Source organism: Denticeps clupeoides, chromosome 6 (assembly GCF_900700375.1).
Source record: "Denticeps clupeoides chromosome 6, fDenClu1.1, whole genome shotgun sequence".
Lineage (NCBI taxonomy): Eukaryota > Metazoa > Chordata > Actinopteri > Clupeiformes > Denticipitidae > Denticeps > Denticeps clupeoides.
Window position 1 is genome coordinate 14,855,584 of NC_041712.1, and position 18,067 is coordinate 14,873,650.

Genomic DNA, 18,067 nt, shown 5'->3' on the forward strand with positions numbered 1-18,067 from the left:
TTCCCTTTTTGGTTTGAAGGTTATCTTTTCATCTCATGAGCCCAACAGGTCACATCCCATAGAAAAGCTACTGTGGCCCCAATACCACATTTAATTAAAAAAAAAAAAAAAATGGTCTAATTATTTGGCTTTGAAAATCCAAACGAGAACTTCAATTTATGTCTTTTTCAGACCTCCAAACAAGGACTGATTTCAGACATTTGTAACGTTCTGCACGACTCACAAGACAGAAGATTTTATTCAACACAAGACAGGGTTGACATAATCACCTAACCCGACAGAGAACAGACACAAACAGCTTTAAACACCCCAGACCCAGACCAAGAGAATCCCCTTCCAGACTAGATCCTGACAGGAATATATATAAAGTCCAGTGAACATCTCATCTTTGCTAGGATGTTGGTGCAAGCACCTCCAAAATCAATTCACAAAGTCATGGAGACCTCCTTGGCAGGCTAGGTCCTTTTGGTTTCAGTTCAATTTCCTATTTGCTTCAGCAGCAGAATCTCTGAATAAGTTGGTCCAGGAAAGAATTGACAAATTTCGAGGCAAAACTTGAAGGCACCTCCAAAATGGAGCAGACTAAACGGGAGTACAATCACATGAAAGAGACAGAACGCAAGAGAACAGAGCTTGATGGTGATTGGCCGCTGGCACTCAGATGCAGGACGAACTGTCAAGAGCAGTCACAGATAGTGTGGTAAAGTAACCCTACTACACTATTCTATTCTGTGAAAAGGTCACTTTTTCATTTTTTTCTGTGTGTGGAGCTAGATATCTGGGTGTTGGATAGTGATTTGGATGCCCCAGGATGTGACTAAATTTCTTTTATTGTCAGAATGTAATTAACAAAATATGTAAATAGTTTTAGGTTTGTGTTAATGTTGTGTTAGTTTGTTTTGCCTCCTGTGTGCCTTTACAAGAGAGTATCCTGTATACAAAATGGAACTCCTCAGTCTCAGTTTCCGTTCATACTGATCTTACGGGAGAGGTGAGTGCTGGTAAATAATGGTAATATCACATACATTTATTATCTGACTTGCTTATATATAGACTCATGGTACTTTTTATATTACATAGGGGGTAGATGGTGACGGGGAAGTGGTGGCCTAGCGAGTAAGGAATTGGACCTGTAATCAGAATGCAGAACGTTGCCGTTTCGAATCCCGAACCGCCAAGGTGCCACTGAGGTGCCACTGAGCAAAGCACCGTCCTCACACACGGCTGCCCGGGCGCCTGTCATGGCTGCCCACTGCTCACCCAGGGGCGATGGTTTAAAGCAGAGGACACATTTCTTTATGTCACCATGTGCTGTGCTGCAGTGTTTCACAATGACAATCCCTTCACTTTCAGATTGACTGGAGGAAACCTGGAGGAAATCAGGATAAAGGGAGGTCTGTACCAGATGAAATTTCATTGTTGGCCTCATCTATCAACACAATACAGAATTACATAAGATACACAAAAATATCTTATAATAAGATTGTAATGGTATTTGTTGCATATGTATATTAAAATAAACATAGTAATTATTTTATTACAATATTATTATTAATGATTACAGATCCTTTTGTCGCATCCAGAAGCCATATTCAATGTTTTTACATTCATATTCTGTACATTTTTCAGATTCTTAATAAAGAAGGACTCACAGCATTTCCAAATGTTCTGCGGTGCAAACTGCCATTAACAGCTATTGTCCTGTTGGCTCTCTCTCATTTTCCATATATAAATATGGTTTGCTGATAAGAAATGGACCAGCACAATATGATGTGAAATTACCTGTGTATGAGTCTCCTGGAGCAGTCCTTTGCAAAAGTAAATTGCTGATATTTCCTGACAATTTCGCAATTAAGAATATCAAAATATCAGTAATATATGGTCTAGTCATCACATGACTAAATTGGACGTGACAACGCTGACCAATTTAGAAAAAACTTTCCCCTGTGGAGCTTCGAACCCCACTGGGCATGTGTTCACTATTGGAGAGTTTTTGATAAAATTCACTGAGTAAGTGATTGTATGTAACCTAATCTGCAGCGATATGCCATGCCTGCTCTTTGCATGGTGAAGTGCATTTTGAAAACAAACGACCGCTTCTTGACGGGATGGAATTCTGCATCGAGCAAAAAATCTGCATCAAGCACGTCTGGAGTACCCTTCACTCAAAGGGGCTTAAAAAAAAAAAACAGCTTTTTGGTCGTGGACAAAACGCCCGCCTTTGTGATAGACGCTTATTAGAAAATAAGTAAATGCGGGCGCTCAGTGCCGGTATGCTGTTCGGAGGGAATACATAAAAGAAAAAAAAACCCGTCTCAACCCCTGATTGGGCCGCTGCGCCTGTCCGTCAAACGCAGTGGGCGGGGCCTCGGGGCGCGCTCACGCTCCCGTGAGGCAGCAGAGGCAAAGCCGCTGTACTTTTCTGCTGCGAGAGCATCTCTCCCAGACTGTACAGCTCGCCGTCAGCTACGCCTTCTTCTCCACGAGAGGATTCAACCCCCATCTACCTATCTCCCTCTCTCTCTCTCTGTCTATATATATATATATATCTATATATCAAATATATATATATATCATAACAACAACAGTGCAGAGGAGGAAAGAAGCGCTTCAAGCCGAGGAGGCTAATACTACACTGACTGCAGAATACACCTGGATAAAACCCGTCCAGCGGCCGGAGGAGAAGGGGGAGAAGGAAGGAAGGAAGGAAGGAAAGAAGGAAGGAAGGAAGGAAGGAAGGAAGGAAGTGTGTCGCGTTTCGCTGCGGTGCTGTGGGGGAAGGCAAGCCGAGGCAATATGATTCTGAAGCAGCACCTACTCCTGACCGTCTACAGCATCTTCGCGGTCGCCCTGAAAGGTGAGAACAACTTCAACTTTTGTTCAATTATTATATGTATATAAATATTTAAATGTCTAGAGAGAGAGAGAGGGATGTTTGTTCTAAACACTCCGAGTTTACCGAGTTGTGCTCTAAAAGACCGGGAACTTTTTGTGTTGCTGACTGACGACCTGACGTGGTGTCAGATAAACGTGCACAACCTTCAGAAATGTGCGAACCCGCGTTAGTGGAGCCCTTTTTAATGGTGCCATGTAAACGACTGCAAACGAGACATGATCCAATAACCGAATCCATTAGTTCAGTCGGATCCGACGGATCTGAGTCAGCAGCTCTCACCGTTTCGGAACCCTGATGGCGTCTTGATCATTGATTGCATATCCTGCACTTTTTTTAAGTCCTGAAACCGGCGTCGCCTTCGCGTGGTGTTGCTGCTTTTCTGGCATTTGCAGCGGTTCGCATCTTGGGGTCGTAGTAGCACCAGGTTCTCGTTTCGTTACGCCAGGAAACACGTTTATCTCGGTCGCAAAGTGCTGCACCAGCTGAAAGCGTCGCCGACCCGAACGCGTCGGATTTGGACGCATTAGCTCGCAGCGCGCGTTATTGTGGTTTTTTTCCCACCCAGGGCGCGAAACTTGCTGCGTGCGTCGCGTCGCGGGAGGAGGGGATCAGCAAGGTCACGGTGTCACCGCGGGGCGGCTGCGTATGTGACTGGAATTCGGGGACCCAGAGCAGTCAGCCCGGACTGTGTGTGCGTGCCTAGTTACGCGCGCGGGCGTCTGTGCGTGCGTGCGTGCGTGCGTGCGTGCGTGCGTGTGAATGTGTCCGTGTCCGAGCTCCTTCTTGTGACTCCGGTTGCGTGCGTGCGTGCACGAGCGGGACCGACCGAGCGCGTGCGTGTTTATTACGTGCACGAGCGTCGGTCTGCATTTTCGCGTGCGTGAAAGAATGAGAGAACGTCGTTTTTTTATTTTTTTTTTATTTTTCCAACTCCACGCCGGTGTGTCAAGGAGACACGCGAACCTCCCCCGCCCTCCTCCCCTAAACGCGCGCCCTGCGCCGGTCTCGCCAGGACGAGAGCCACCGCCCCGTTCCATCCCGGGGCTACGAAGTGCGACTCTCACTATTCCACAGTGACACCGGTCTCTCTCCCTCTCACTCTCCCTCTTCCTCTCTCTCCCTCTTCCTCTCTCTCTCCCTCTTCCTCTCTCTCTCCCTCTCTCTCCCTCTCCCCCTCTCTCTCGGGCTTGTAAACTGTTTAGTCTGGTTGTGTGTGCCGCCCTCCAGCCTGACCAGGGACTGTTGACCGAAGTCGAACCTGCAGCCACGTGCTGTTTACATATCAAAAACCCCGTCTCACTGCAGGTGCATGCAGGCTGTGCACAAGAAATGTGTGTGTGTGTGTGTGTGTTACTCGGCCGCATGTTTACGGTGTGTGTGTGTGTGTGTGTGTGTGTCACCCTCACACTTCTGCACGAATACCTGAAACTGCACGTTGATAGCCAGGCTTGGCCGTTAATAACCGGAGATAATTAGGCACATTCCTCAAGGCATCACTTTTAATGACTTGGCAGTGACGGCGAGGCTGAAGCCGCGTATTGATTTTCCCACAGTCCTTTTCTCCTCTCTCTCTCCTCCCGTGGCAGCAGCCATGAATGCCCAGTTAAATCGCTCACAGCAGGTTCTGACCGCGGCTGCCGCGCTTTATTCCTCAAAATGCACAGCAAAGTCCGTACACCGGCTCTGTGGTCTGTGTGTGTGTGTGTGATGGCTGGCATCAAAAGCCCTCACAATCTGTGCCTCATGATAATGGAGCTGGATGAATATTCCAGCCTGCGTTTTTAACACTGGCGTGACTCATGGTCTTCTGGTGGGTTTCACGGTAGCGCCCGGCGTGACCAGGCGGGCACCCTCTTTCTTTCCTCATCTGTATTTTTTTCCTGCTGCCTCCAGTGCTTCTGAAACGTTCCCTTTGCAAGTTTTGCTCCAGAGGCCGAACATCTGAGGGACGCGAGACCAACTTTTTTTTTTTTTTGGTGCTGCACCATTTATTTGTTTGGTGTCACTGGTGTGCAAAGAATGCTGTTGATCGCAGCCACGCCGCTTCTGGCTGCTTGTTGTCAGTCTGTTTGCCTGGTTGTTAATTGTGATGTGAGAATGGAATGCAGAGCGAATGGAGGGATTTGAATGTCCTCTGCAGAGAACTGTACCTTTCATGGCGCCCCCACTCAAAAAAAGGAGGACATTCTGTTCAACCTTTCCAGCCGAGAATTGTTAATACTGTCGTTATTAATGAAATATCATTAGTAGTGGTATGAAATTGATTGCCATTATTAAGTATTCGGCATATTTAGATAACAGTAAAAGATGTCATTCACATTATGACATTCTGAAAGTGGGCTAATTAAATTTTGGATGAATACGGGGGATTAGAATACATTTGTATTCTTCAGGCTTTAGGACAAAAAGACGTTTTAGAAAAAGAAGAAAGCAACACAATGAATCCTGTTTGTGTTTGTATTTGTCATTGGTTCTTTCTTCTAGGACGCTGCCTTGCGTGACACGCAAAAACGCAGTGATGTAAAATGCATGAGACAAGTGTGTGACGTTTGTGTGTGTGTGTGTGTGTGTGTGTGTGTGTGTTTTGGTCCTCCATGGCTCCTGCTTAAGGGGGCAGACGAGCCCACAGCTGGAGGAGAGATGGATGATGGGAAAAAAAACGTCTCTCAGGGCAGCGCTGCAGCTGCAAGCGTCACGTTTTCGGGACGTAGGCAGAGCTTTGTGTATGTAGGTAGGCGATGTGGGTGGGTTCCAGCCATTAAATTCTGCCAGCTGGTAGTACGTTGAGTTACATGATCACACAAAAGGGAGTACACACAAAAAAAATATTCCCCTAGCATGTTCTTTTCCTGACAAGTTAGGCCTCTTAGTTTTGCAACTCAAAATCTATAGAACCCGAATGAGAATTGCTGGTGTCTTCCTCTTCTGCTTCTGCACTTCTGCTGTGGTAGATACTGTTGATGAAAAATGAGTATCTTGCACTAATCGTGGTGGAAGTAGCCCAGTGGGTAACACGCTCGCCTATGAACCAGAGGACCCAGGTTCAAATCCCGCTTACTGCCCCTGAGCAAGATACTTAACCCTCGGCGTCTCCAGGGGGACTGTCCCTGTAAGTCGCTCTGGATAAGGGCGTCTGATAAATGCTGAAAATGTAATCGATAATGCTTCATTATACGCTTCATGCCAGCATTTCAGCATTATGAAGAAAGGCATACCGAGTGATCTTTTGGCCCCCAAGTCAGCCATCCGACGTCTCCCCTTTCAGCCAGTCGCGTCTCACTTTTCACTCTGTCCTCGTAAGTGCCAGTGAGGTCAGTTTTGGGAGACGTTAACCGTACCTGGGCTTCATTGTCGGCTTTTCAAAAGAGCCGAGGCCTGTTCTCCCGGCGCAGAGTCACAATGGAAATATCAGCGCTACAGAAGCGGTTTAATTGAGCGGACACGTCAGGCCGAGTGATGTGAATACGCATGGCCTTGTGAGCGATTCCTCCCAACTGGGTTATTGAGCTGATTGTATCCTCTGTCTTTTGTAGTTTAGGTCCAGGTTCTGGCTGTCCGGGCGGCTGTCCTAAGCCCCCATGCACCCTGACCTGATGCGGGGCTTTGTGCCACCGCAGCGTGGGAAACGGCGCTCGTAACAAGAGGCCGCGGTGGCGGTGAGGCTTAATGGTGTTTTTTTTTTTAGGCAGTGGCGTCTCCGAGCACGCTAAGTGTGAAACGCGTGGGCCCGTCTAACGGCCAGGACGGGCAAATGTGCTCAGACAGCTGAGAAATGAAGTCCCGCACAGGCTGCCATTTTCAGTGACTGGAGTTACGCTTTTCTATTTTTTCTTTCTGCGTGCTCAAGACTGCAGCCTTCCCGCCTGCACGCCGCTCCGGTGCCTTCGGCGGGGTGTGTGGGTTGCACATAGCTTCTCCCCGCACACAGCACGGATGATTGGCTGTATTTAAATTCAGGTGTTTTGCTCAGTCTTTTTTTTTTTTTTCAGTTTCCTCCAGGACGGAGATGGATGGAGAGGGGGGAAAAAAAGAGCGTTTCTCTCCCTCTCTCTCGTTCTTGCTGCAGTTCCGTCTTTGTTGTTTGATTAGGCATGGGTGGAGAACGGGATTAGAGGGGAAGATCCTCTCTCCTTGGTATTTCTTCCCTGTCTTGCGGACCCGCACAGTATCCCCTGCTGGTTCTACCCGCTTTCTTTCCTGTTTCTCTTTTTCCCATCACTCTCCCTCGTTCTCTTATTTCCTCACAATGCCCCTCTTTTCCTCACCACTTCCTCAACATTTATTCCACTGCTTCTTTCCTCACGCTACGTCTTTTTCTCTCTTTCCCGCTTGTCTCACATTCCCCTACAGTTTTTTTTCCTCTCCTCACCCGTCCTCTCATCTGTGTTTGAACACACCCACCACCCTTGGTTGCCAGGCGAAGCTGAGGAATCCCAGCAGTGATAGGGAGGGATTTCCCCTGATCAAAAGTACTCTTTTGTTCTTTCAGGTGTTAAAGAAATTTGAAACAGAAGGTAGGTGGAGGTACCAGGGGGGGGCGAGACTTTGCCAAGGGAGGGGATCATGTCAGTATGATGTGGAGTCAGTCGCACCTCCCCGCTACACCCAGTCATCCTTCTATTTTTATAAAAGCCTCCAAAGGACTGTGGGTAAAGGACTATCGCACCTGCTGTGGCTGAGTGTGACAGCAGTTTCATTTAATTGCTTTGTTTATCCAGAGTTTTCTGCACATTACCTGGTTATTTCATCTTTGGTTGTTGCCATGACACAGCATCCTCCATCAGTACCGGATGCTGAGAGTTAGCACATGCCTGTTGTAATGTTGTGTATGAAAGACAGTCCTCACTCCATTAGGGTCTGACAGCTATGTTCCAGGAGGAACATCACATGGCCACCAGCGACCATTTTAGGCACTGGGAACTGATCTTGTTTATTACTTCCACTACTATGCATGGGCACAGATGTCCGGATGCATTGACGTAAGGAAGTTGCTTTATGTACTGTATTTCACAGCAGACATTTTAGTAATGTCAACACTTTTATTTCAGCAGGCAAAGAAAAACACCAGTCTCCAGTTAATCTTACCTATGGCCCTTATTTAGTTCTGAAATCCCATGTGATTTTCACGGAGGGAACTGGATATTTAAATCCTGACGATGTGACTTGTGTCAGTACGGTCATAGTTCGGACAATGGGACCAGTGGTCCTTCTGTTAAACTGTAAAACTGTGTATTCTCTAAGCACTAAGGTGCAGCGGAACAGCGCGTCTCCCAAAGACCTCACAGCAGCCATTTGCAGCCTGGCTGTCAGCCTTTAGCCCAGCCTGTAGCCTAAGTGTGCAGTTTAGCACGGAGGAAAGAGCGTCTCAAATCCCTGCGGACTGCACTTACCTCCCAGTTTTATTGTTAAAGCAGAAACACACTGAACTGTGATGTGGCTTTAGTGCTGAGGTCTACAAGCCAGATCTGAAAGACCAAAAGAATATGATACAACCAGCCGGCGGCTGCCATGCCCATAGATCGTACTGTAGGGCGGCCTGATTTTAAACACGTTTTTCTTTGCTATTAATCAGACATTACAAAGGATTCTGGCATTATTCCAGTTTAATTGATGCATTACCATGATAAAACAATATAACTTTATATAACTAAGCATATCACTAAAGGCTTCTTCAGGATTTAAATACATAAATAAAATCGGAAAGAAATGCTTGCTAGTTATCTGTAGGTTGAAGAAGAGATCCTAACTGCAGTGTAATTATTTCTGTCATAATGATGCTTATTGGAAATGAAAAAGATTTAAATTAGTACGTCACATGCACATACATCATTAAAGATCATCTTTTGGAGGAAGATGTTTGAGGCCTAGTTTTATACTTGGTACATATGTCGACTTATCCCGATTGGACTTATTGAGTATCGCCAAGCCCGATACTATATATAATATAGTAGTATATACTATAATATAGTAGTATATCCAGTAGTATACTCAGTAGAAAAAAGTGAAGGTTCAACCATATATACTGTGTAGTAACGAAGCCAAAACAAGTCAACTTCATTCAGTGTTTGAGACGGCGTGTAGATACACGGCTACCCAGAATCCTCTGATATTGATCTGGCATCACTTTGAAAGCAATAAAGATGGCTGCGCATCACATTACGAGAGTATCTGAGAGTAGCTGAGATGTGTTAATAAAACATCTGTTCCATGTCAGTGTTTGCGGTTTGTATCTCACTTTTTTGAAAGCAAAAATATGCACTGCGCATGTGCAGCCAAATCAACAGAGTATTATATAATATTACCAACATCAAGGCCATCTTGTCAAGCGTTTTGGGAGGGAACAAGGGCTGTAGATCAAACTGGTTGCCTCTGGTTTTTGCCTAGGCGAAGCAACCCCAGCAGAAACGAAGACGCGCGAAGGGGGAAAGAAAAGGGAAGACGGACGCAAAACCATTTTTAGCAGTTAAAAGGAAATGCAGTTCAGGCGGCGGGACCGGCCCTGGGGATTACGCCGGCGTGCCGTCGTGTTGGAGGCGCCTGTCATTACACACAGCCCCCTCCATGCCATCTGTCTTACCTCGCCACATTACAAATCCATTACACGGAGCACGTGAGGGGTGCACTAGAGGCTTTACTTATTGATTGGGTGCTAAAGGAACCTGAAATATGTTGTTTTTTTTATAGCCGAGGACAAAGAATGGACCTCTTATTCCCACTGTATTGCACCTTGCCACAGGAAGATCAACCGATTTGTCAAGAAAAAAAGTAGATTGCATGATTGTTTTATTCCTCCCCATTTGATGCAATGCTAGTTTTTTTTTTGCAAACTTTGTTGCTGTTTTTTGTGCACATAAATGTGACTGTTTTGTCAGCGGCACCATGAGAAGTTATTTGAATGGTGTCACATCCTTGAAGCCATTATTTTTGTTTGGTTCAATTTTCATGGGCACTGTTATTTCATTGCAAGCACGCATTTCTGTTTTCTAAAATGTACTCGACTACAGAGGCCTTTTCCCTCGTGCCATGCAGAGGAAGGCACACAATTATCATTCCTTTAAGCGCTCTTCAATTATCGCTAATTCTGCTCCGGCGCTCTCCACAGTTGCTCCATTTTTTAAAAAATGTTTTTACATTTTTAATGTGCTGCCGTCCCGACTGAGCCTTTGTGTGCATGCGTCTGTTTGTTTATCAGGGACGAGAGCAAAAGTGGCTGTTCTTTGGTTCAGAGGCAAGTGAGCAATGAGAACGGACAGAACTGGTCCATGTGTGTGTCTGTGTGTGTGTGTGTGTGTGTGTGTGTGTGTGTGCGCGCGAGCCGTCTGGCCAGCCTTGCCTCCAACTTCCTTCATCAACCCTCATCAGCCCACACCCCCTTCACTTTAGGTGTCTGTCATGAAAGCGTTTCTATAGGTGATTAAGATGTGCAGTGATTGGATTGCGAATCCTCCTTCCAGTCCTGCCCCCACCTCCTGGGTGCTCTGATTCAGTCACTCAAGTCGAGTTTGCCAAGCTCCAGTTCATCTGCTTTTTTCCAGCCATTACAATTATGACATTGCTTGGCTATAAAACAATTGTTCTCACTTTGTGTCACCTTGTTAAACGTATTAATGACAGAATCATAATCTGTTGTAATCCCAGTCCCATGACTTCTGAAGTACAGTATTTTGCAGAGAGAACTTAATTAGATTCGCTCAGTTATCCCCAATGTGAAATGAAAGATTGGTTGGAAAGTGGAGCAGGACGCAAAGAGACAGATGTGTGTAAATGTGTCCCTCCGAGTCTTGGGGTTATCCGGTTCCACCCTGTGCTCCAAAAATTAATCTTTTAGAATGCATAATAATTATAACTTTTTGATTTATTGATTTGGCTGTTAGACTGTCACGCTCGGTGGAGATCACAGATCCTTGTCGCAGTTCCAAATGCTTTGTCTTCTTGCACGAGGCAGAAAAAGCCTTGCCTGTCATCACCTAGACAGAATTCTCGCACATTAACACATCACAGACAACAAATCGCACCGATAATCCCCAAGGCAGACCCCCCCGGTGCCTAATTCCTTTGCTTTGTGCCCAATCCCCTGAGCCTCTTTTTGACTCAGGGAGTAAACCAGGGTCACATGGTTAATTGCTGGTCCCATCACCACCATTACTGGTTTGGTTTTATGTCAATTAAGACTTCTTAATCTTGGGGTCTTTGCTGACCTTTATCCATCTGTTGTGTTCAGGTGTCCCACTTCGGGATTGTGTTTGAGCCCCTGCCTGGTGCAGTGTTGGGCTATTGTGGTGAAGCAGAGGGTTTTTGGCCTTAAATAGACATTTTAGCATTGACATTATATATTAAGGTGGTCATTTTTATTGGGGGTGGTTTTCGTCCCTCCCTCCACCCAGCCCTCTTTAATGGGCTGTTTGTAGAGAACCTGGCATGTCCCTTCTCACCCTGATTATTGTCCTTTTATGCCCGTTTTATTGGGGTGGGAGATAAGAAAACCTGATCTGTCCTCTGAGATTTGAGAGAGTGGAGATCCAGAGATCTGGCATTGGCAGCTCTCCTCATTACGAGACCGAACTGAGCTTCGAGCCCTTCTGCCTGTGTGTGCCATTTCGCTCTCCTTGGCTCGGCCGCTCTCTCCCTGGGACTCTTTGAACTCCAAATTCTTAATTCAAGTTTTTTTTTTTAATCCCCTTTCTTAAACTGTCAGCATGGCACAGAAAACAGAGGCCAACTGTAGGCCACCATCATTCATTAAGATTTCCTTTTTTTTTCATGTGTGCCGGGAACACAGTGAGGTCAGATGACATTTTTTACAATTGCGCGGAACGCGTGCTCCATTCCCTCTCTTTTCCACCTACCTGTGGTTATTTTCAAATCCTCAAGCCGCGCTTTGAATTAGATGGGTGCAGCTCGTGCGGTTTAAGCAAACGCCCGTGTAATGCTAAGCAGTTTGGGACCTCCTCTCAAGGCACACAAAATCGCGGCAGACAGGTTATTATTATCTACCGACTAAATAAGGATTTTTTTGACGCCGCTCGTGATGGGATCCGTGTGTCAAAAACAGTGCGTGGTAATGAGTGCTTTCAATGCAATGCCATTTCCGTGTTGTTGGTGTGTTAATGAGAAACCATGGACACCCTTTCCGAAGTGGGTGCAGTATTGGTTTTTTTCTGTTCATAAGACGAATACTTCTGAGCCTGATCGTGTTGAGCTTTTTGTAATCATAAAATATATCATCTAGTTGCTACAGTCAATAATTGCACTTAAAGGTGAATCTCAATTTCACATCAAAATTATAATTAGGACAACATCACTTATTAATTATATTATGTATTAATTAATGTTATGTTCATAATGTCAAAATGTTCATGTCAAAAAGCACAGATTCTGGTTTGTCAGGTTTACAGATGGATGATATATCAATACTAATTTGGAATAGAATGATGGGAAAGAAACATGGCTAAGAAACCGCAGAGAAAGCTCACATGAAGAGGAACTGTGACAGTAAAGGGCACTTTTTATAGCTCACTTTGCAGCTCTTTTCCCCATCTCTGGCCCTCTTCACTTATCTTTTTCCTTTGGCTTAATGCCTTTTTAATGTATATATCATCAGACTTGCCATCATGCCCATGGCTGAACTCCAAAACCACTTTCTGACTGTCTTTGGAGACCATGTATTCAGTAGCTGCACCAGTGTGACTTGCCAACATGGCCCAAATTGGTTGGTTTTGAGTTGAACTTTTTAATCATTAAAATTTTCAGTAAAAAATAGATCAGATCAAGGGTTAGTGATCGGCATATTAGTGTAAATTGTAGTAGTATAATTATAACAATAGAATAAATTGGCATTAATAATAATGGCCAACAACAAGCCATTATAAACTGAAGTAGAAATAGGGAATTTATTTCAACTGAAATTAAAACAGTCAGTCGGAGTAACATCTTTATCCACATACACCCATTGCAGCCCAGCACTGCTGGGAATTCACCGGCTCAATTAATTTTTTTATTTTAATTTTTTTCCCCAAGTGCATGGAAATGGCCAAACAGCGGACTGAGGAACTCAATACGTGGATCTGAGAGTTCATCTCAGCCCAGAGCTGAGGTGTGACCTTTGATTGTCTACCCAGGTCCTCATCTTCTGCTTGGGAAGCGTGTGAGAGAGTGAAGGAGAGTGAAGTGATGGGCTGGATGTGGTGGCTGGAAGGGGGGAGATGGAAGCCTCGGGACCCTTGGGCAAAAATAGAGCTCATCTCTCTCTTTCTTTTCTTTAAATTGCGCCTTCTCCCACTCTGCTCTCAGACTGCAGCCATTGTTTGAAGCAAATTAATCATTTTTTTTTCTCTGTGTGTGCGTGTCAGAGGGTTAGTCCTTGTTTTTATCATGTTGTTTTCCCAAGCTCTCCGTGGGCTTAACCGGAAATAGAAAATAAAGGGGGGTGGGGATGTCAGGACCTTTTACTCCTTGTTTGGTTGGTTTTCATCTTGGAGGTGAGAGGCTCTGCTTTTGATGGATGCCTGGGTGAAGGTGATTAGGAGTGGCAGCAGAAAACGATCCTGTGGACAGTATTAGTTTCTGGAGCCGGCTCCCTATTGCGACGGCAGATAGCCGTTGCAGAGAACACTTCGGCCACACACTTGCAAGTTCGCGCTTGGATGTTCTCACTAATGTCAGATTCACTGTTCTTGAATAAAAGCACTGCTAATCTATCTTTTGTTTGTTTGTTTTGGTAGGAGACATGGCCCTGACATATAAGAGACTAACGGGTTAACTATGTGTTCGGCACTTTGCGCATTTGACATATTGGCGGGAGCTGTTATAAAATACATGAGATTGCAATCAATTTGTAAACGCTTCCCATTTTAAAGGTCCCTTAACATATTTTTTTTTGCTTTTATATAGGTCTGAGTGGTCCCTTTATACCATATCTGAAGTCTCTTTCCGAAATTCAGCCATGGCGCAGAATTACAGCTACTTTCAGCCAGACCCACAATGACATTTCCCCAGGACGCATCAGTAGCTTTAATTGCAAATGAGGGGGAGAGAGGCCTAGTGGGAATTCACGAAAATGACATCATCATCACCATTCAAACCACAATGTTTGGCACAGACAAGAAGTCGTGTCAGCATTTTTCCAGAATAAAAAATGCCATTGTGACAACCATCTGAGCTGCCATTCTCTGAAGTGGGAAGCAGAATGGCGAAAACACCTATGCCATTTCTAGCCACTGCAGGACCAGAAATGGGCTAGGGGAACTCATACTAATGTTAACTAATCTAAAAAAGGGAAATTTTTATGTCAGGGGACCTTTAAGCTTAGTTTGCAAAAACATCCTTATAGTTCTTCTTCAGGCCGACTAATTGTCACAGTTACACAAAATGAGTACATAGTTTCTCCTCATGAAGATACGGATAACTAGCTAGCAGTGCGTTCTTGTGTATTTTTTAATTCTCAGGACATTCTTGAGGTGACATATGGCAAAAAAATGCCACACGCACTACGTCTATTATAGTGATTTGAAAATTGGGCCTTTAGTCATCAATGTAGTAGAAGGTACAATTTACAGCATTCAAATACAATGTTTTAAATGAATCCTAATTCGTTCCATTCATAATTGTTTGTATGGTCGGGTTTTTTGTTTTCCCCCAAGTTCTCTTTTTTCCCTCTTACGCTATTTTTACTGTAAGGAAGTTTTTTTGAAGTCTGAGTCACTGGCTAAATGAATTTCATATCTGTGCATAAATTAAATGAATTTCTTAGCAACATAAGAAAAAGCTGCCAAGACTCGACTATGGGCTATGATGTGTATGCGCAGCTGCATAAACCAGTGGCACAGCCGTAGGATATTTGTAATGAATAATTAATGAGATAGATGGTATTACACAGATCATATTATTGGGGACAGTACTCATAACGGTTTACGCATTCAGCACATTGAATACCTAATTTGCATTCTGGTCTTGATTCCATGACTCAATCCGTGTTTTCCGCATCACAGCAGTTGCGCTGTGCCGCCATTAATCCTGAAATGGTTATTGGCATGAAGTTTTTGAAAAAATAATACAAGAGTAGGCTGTTAACTTTTAGAAAGTCAACACTCAAATGTGCTGACAGACACCCCACACTGACACTGACACAGGCGCAATCACAACCACATCAAGCATGGATGATTTGTAGGCCGTGACAGTGATGGAATACAAATGTGAACTGAAATGTTCGAGATAACAATTCCTGTTGGTGTTGGGTGGCACATGAGTTATTGGGGGAATAAGCATCAATAGGGACGTTTGCTTGCCAATCAATCCCACTCAGCAGGACTAGTTAGTGATCCCTGGCTTTGTTATTACTGTAGTATGTTATTACTGTCCCACGCCTCATCAAAAGAAAACATAGTAATCAAAAGTTGTTCGTTTGGAATGTTGGGTATCTTCATTCCACATTTGCGTCTACATGTGTGTGTACAAGCTGCACTAAAATGTGTTATTTTGGTATGTTGCGGTTCTTGCTAATGTGCTCCGGCAGATAATTAAGGGCATAATGAGATCATTAGAGTCCTCATCATTTACTCGGTACTCTTCATTGCTGAAATCCACGTATAATGAAGTAAACTGAGTGTGCCTGCTTTGCCTGTCTTCAGGAACAATGTGTGACATCAGTAACATTCGCAGTGGTTGTGCTGTTTACTGCGTTAAGAAGTTTAAGAGGTTTCCCTAAAATTGCTGTCTGTTAATGCTTCCAGGCTTAATGGCCCAGTTGAAGGAATGGAGATCGAGAGAGGCAGAGACAGGGAGGGGGATGTGGGGAGGTAGAGATAATGGGTAGGGGCTGAATGCTTTTTTAAAACTGGCCAAGGTAGAGGAGCTGCTGGTCACAGTGCAGCCCTATCACCAGGCTGCAGAGGCGGCAAAGGATTCCCTTGGAATGAAGCTGGACCTTCCCCCGGATGCCTTGCCCACTCATACGCTGGTTCCAGGTGATCAGCCCATGTTTAAGAGACACGGAGAACTATCATAACCTGTGGCTTATGAACAGATGTTCTCTTACCCAAGCCCAGGGTTTGATGTTTCATCCAGAGAGGTCAATCCTTGGACACGAACAGTGTGAGAGAGGAGAGCTGGAGGGGGGATAAAAGGTGGAGGTGGCCTAGTGGGTAAAACACTCACCTATGAATCAGAAGACCGGTCACAGGCTCAAACCCCACAAAATACCATTGTGTCCCTGAGTGTCTCCAGGGGGAATGTCCCTGTAACTACTGATTGTAAGACAATCTGAATAAGGGTGTCTGATAAACGTCTTACATGTAAAAAATAAAGTGATGGTATAGTTTGAATTACATTTTCTGTACATTAAGGTCCAAAACCGAAATAGTATGAATATTTGCATTTGTTTTCTGAATATCCTTTGCCATGAATAAAGACAAGTCTGTGGCGTCCATACATAGCGCTGCGCTCAAAACAAGATTCTTGTGTGATTGTTTCTATTTGAAATGTTCCTGATGGAATTAACTGCACGCTGCAGTCATAATAGAATAGAAATCAAGCTGCTTTTTAAGACAAATTATATGTAAAAGAGGAAAACTGACGCATGCTCTGAAAAACATCAGCAATACCAACCACAGAGGATCAACATGCTACCATCCCCCCGTATGGTGGGCAACCATCAGTGACCCTGACCTGTGACCACCAAAAGAGTTTCATCCTTGTATCCAAGTGAACGTGAAGAGCTGTTTTGTCTCCACAGGAATGTGAGGTCACAGTGACCCAGACCGTTGGCTACCAAACATTACACCATTTCATCATATATACAATTTGAAGAAACTCCCTCAAGGTGTTCTTGAGAATTACATTCCCAAGAATGCAATGTAATTGAGGTCAGGGAACCAAAATGAACATTTTTACCAAATCAAGTTGTAGAGATGTAGAGATCATGATAACAGGGTGGATGGATGGATGTTCAGATGGTCAAACCTGAAATAATAAAGCCTCTAGCTACAGCTGTTACCAGGGAGAAAGTAAAAGAGGAATTCCTTAAGATGCTCTTATGTTCACCAGACGAGCGTGTTTATCATGGTTTATTATCTTTATGTATGTACAGATTCTGGGAGTGCTTTTCCCTTCTTAAAAGAGATGAATGTAGAATCTGAAGCACATCGCTAATGTGCTTCACGGCAAATCATTTGCGTGTGTTTCACTGTGAATCATTTGAGTGTATTCCGTGGAGAATCATTTATGGAGCCTTCACAGAGAGTCATATGTTTCAGAGTGAATCATTGGCCTGCATTTCTTAGTTGATTATTCATGTAGGGTTGATGCCATCCTTTCCTAAGTCAATTATGTTGGGTTCAGCAAAATAAAAAAAATGTCAAAACCAGTCTTTATGCCCGGCCCCATAATTCAGCTCCTAGCACTGCTTGGTTTGGTAATCAAGAGATCACTTTGGCACAGTTGGCAGCAGGAAATTTGGTCTTCCTGAAACCTGGGCTAACATAAATATTTTGAGTGGCCGCAACCTACTGATAACCGCAGACAGGGCGGTGCCCCCCCCAAGGCACCCACCTGCGGAACGAGCCTGGGCATCAGCCTGTCGGATCAGCTGTTTCGCCGTAATCGAATAAAGGTCAGCGGTTTCCGTGTGAGAAATGCGAAGGGAATGGAGCAGGGCAGAAGGCCAGCAGTGGAGCCTAGACACCGAGGTTATCTATCAGCCTCTCATCTGCGCTGCTTGCAGCCAGCCAGCCAGCCAGCCGGCTGACGTGGCCCATGCTGAGCAAACCCTTAGTGGCCCCGAATAAAGACAGAACGAGAGACGCCTGCGATTTTCATGACCACAGGACACCAGTGCCAGTATCTCATGGTGAAGGACTTGTTCTCATATATTCTATTGCATAAATGCTGACATATGTTGAAACAACTCATTGAAATATATAATGTGTGTTTGTGTGTGTGTGTGTGTGTGTGTATGTCTATATATTTATATATATATACACACACCTTCTCATTCAATGTGTTTTCTTTATTTTCATGACCATTTACATTGGTAGATTCTCACTGAAGGCATCAAAACTTCTTTAGGTATTATTGTACAGATACAAGTGTGAATGTTATACAGCAAAACAGTAATAATGTAGAATCCATAATTTTAATAAATTGTTTTGTTTGGTCTTATATAGTGTTTATGACTGT

The 18,067-nt window shown here is 44.4% G+C and overlaps 1 protein-coding gene across 3 annotated transcripts in view; it reads left to right on the forward strand.

The window, feature by feature from the left end:
- The first annotated feature begins 2,388 nt into the window (after positions 1 to 2,388).
- Positions 2,389 to 18,067, forward strand: part of cadm2a (cell adhesion molecule 2a) — a 301,114-nt gene continuing 285,435 nt past the window's right edge. For 2 of the 3 annotated variants that reach the window (XM_028984402.1, XM_028984403.1), the window contains exon 1: positions 2,389 to 2,857. In XM_028984402.1, the coding sequence (XP_028840235.1) occupies positions 2,797 to 2,857 (61 nt within the window). In that variant the 5' untranslated portion in view covers positions 2,389 to 2,796. The remainder of the gene's footprint in view (positions 2,858 to 18,067) is intronic. The other variant, XM_028984405.1, reaches the window with a different exon arrangement.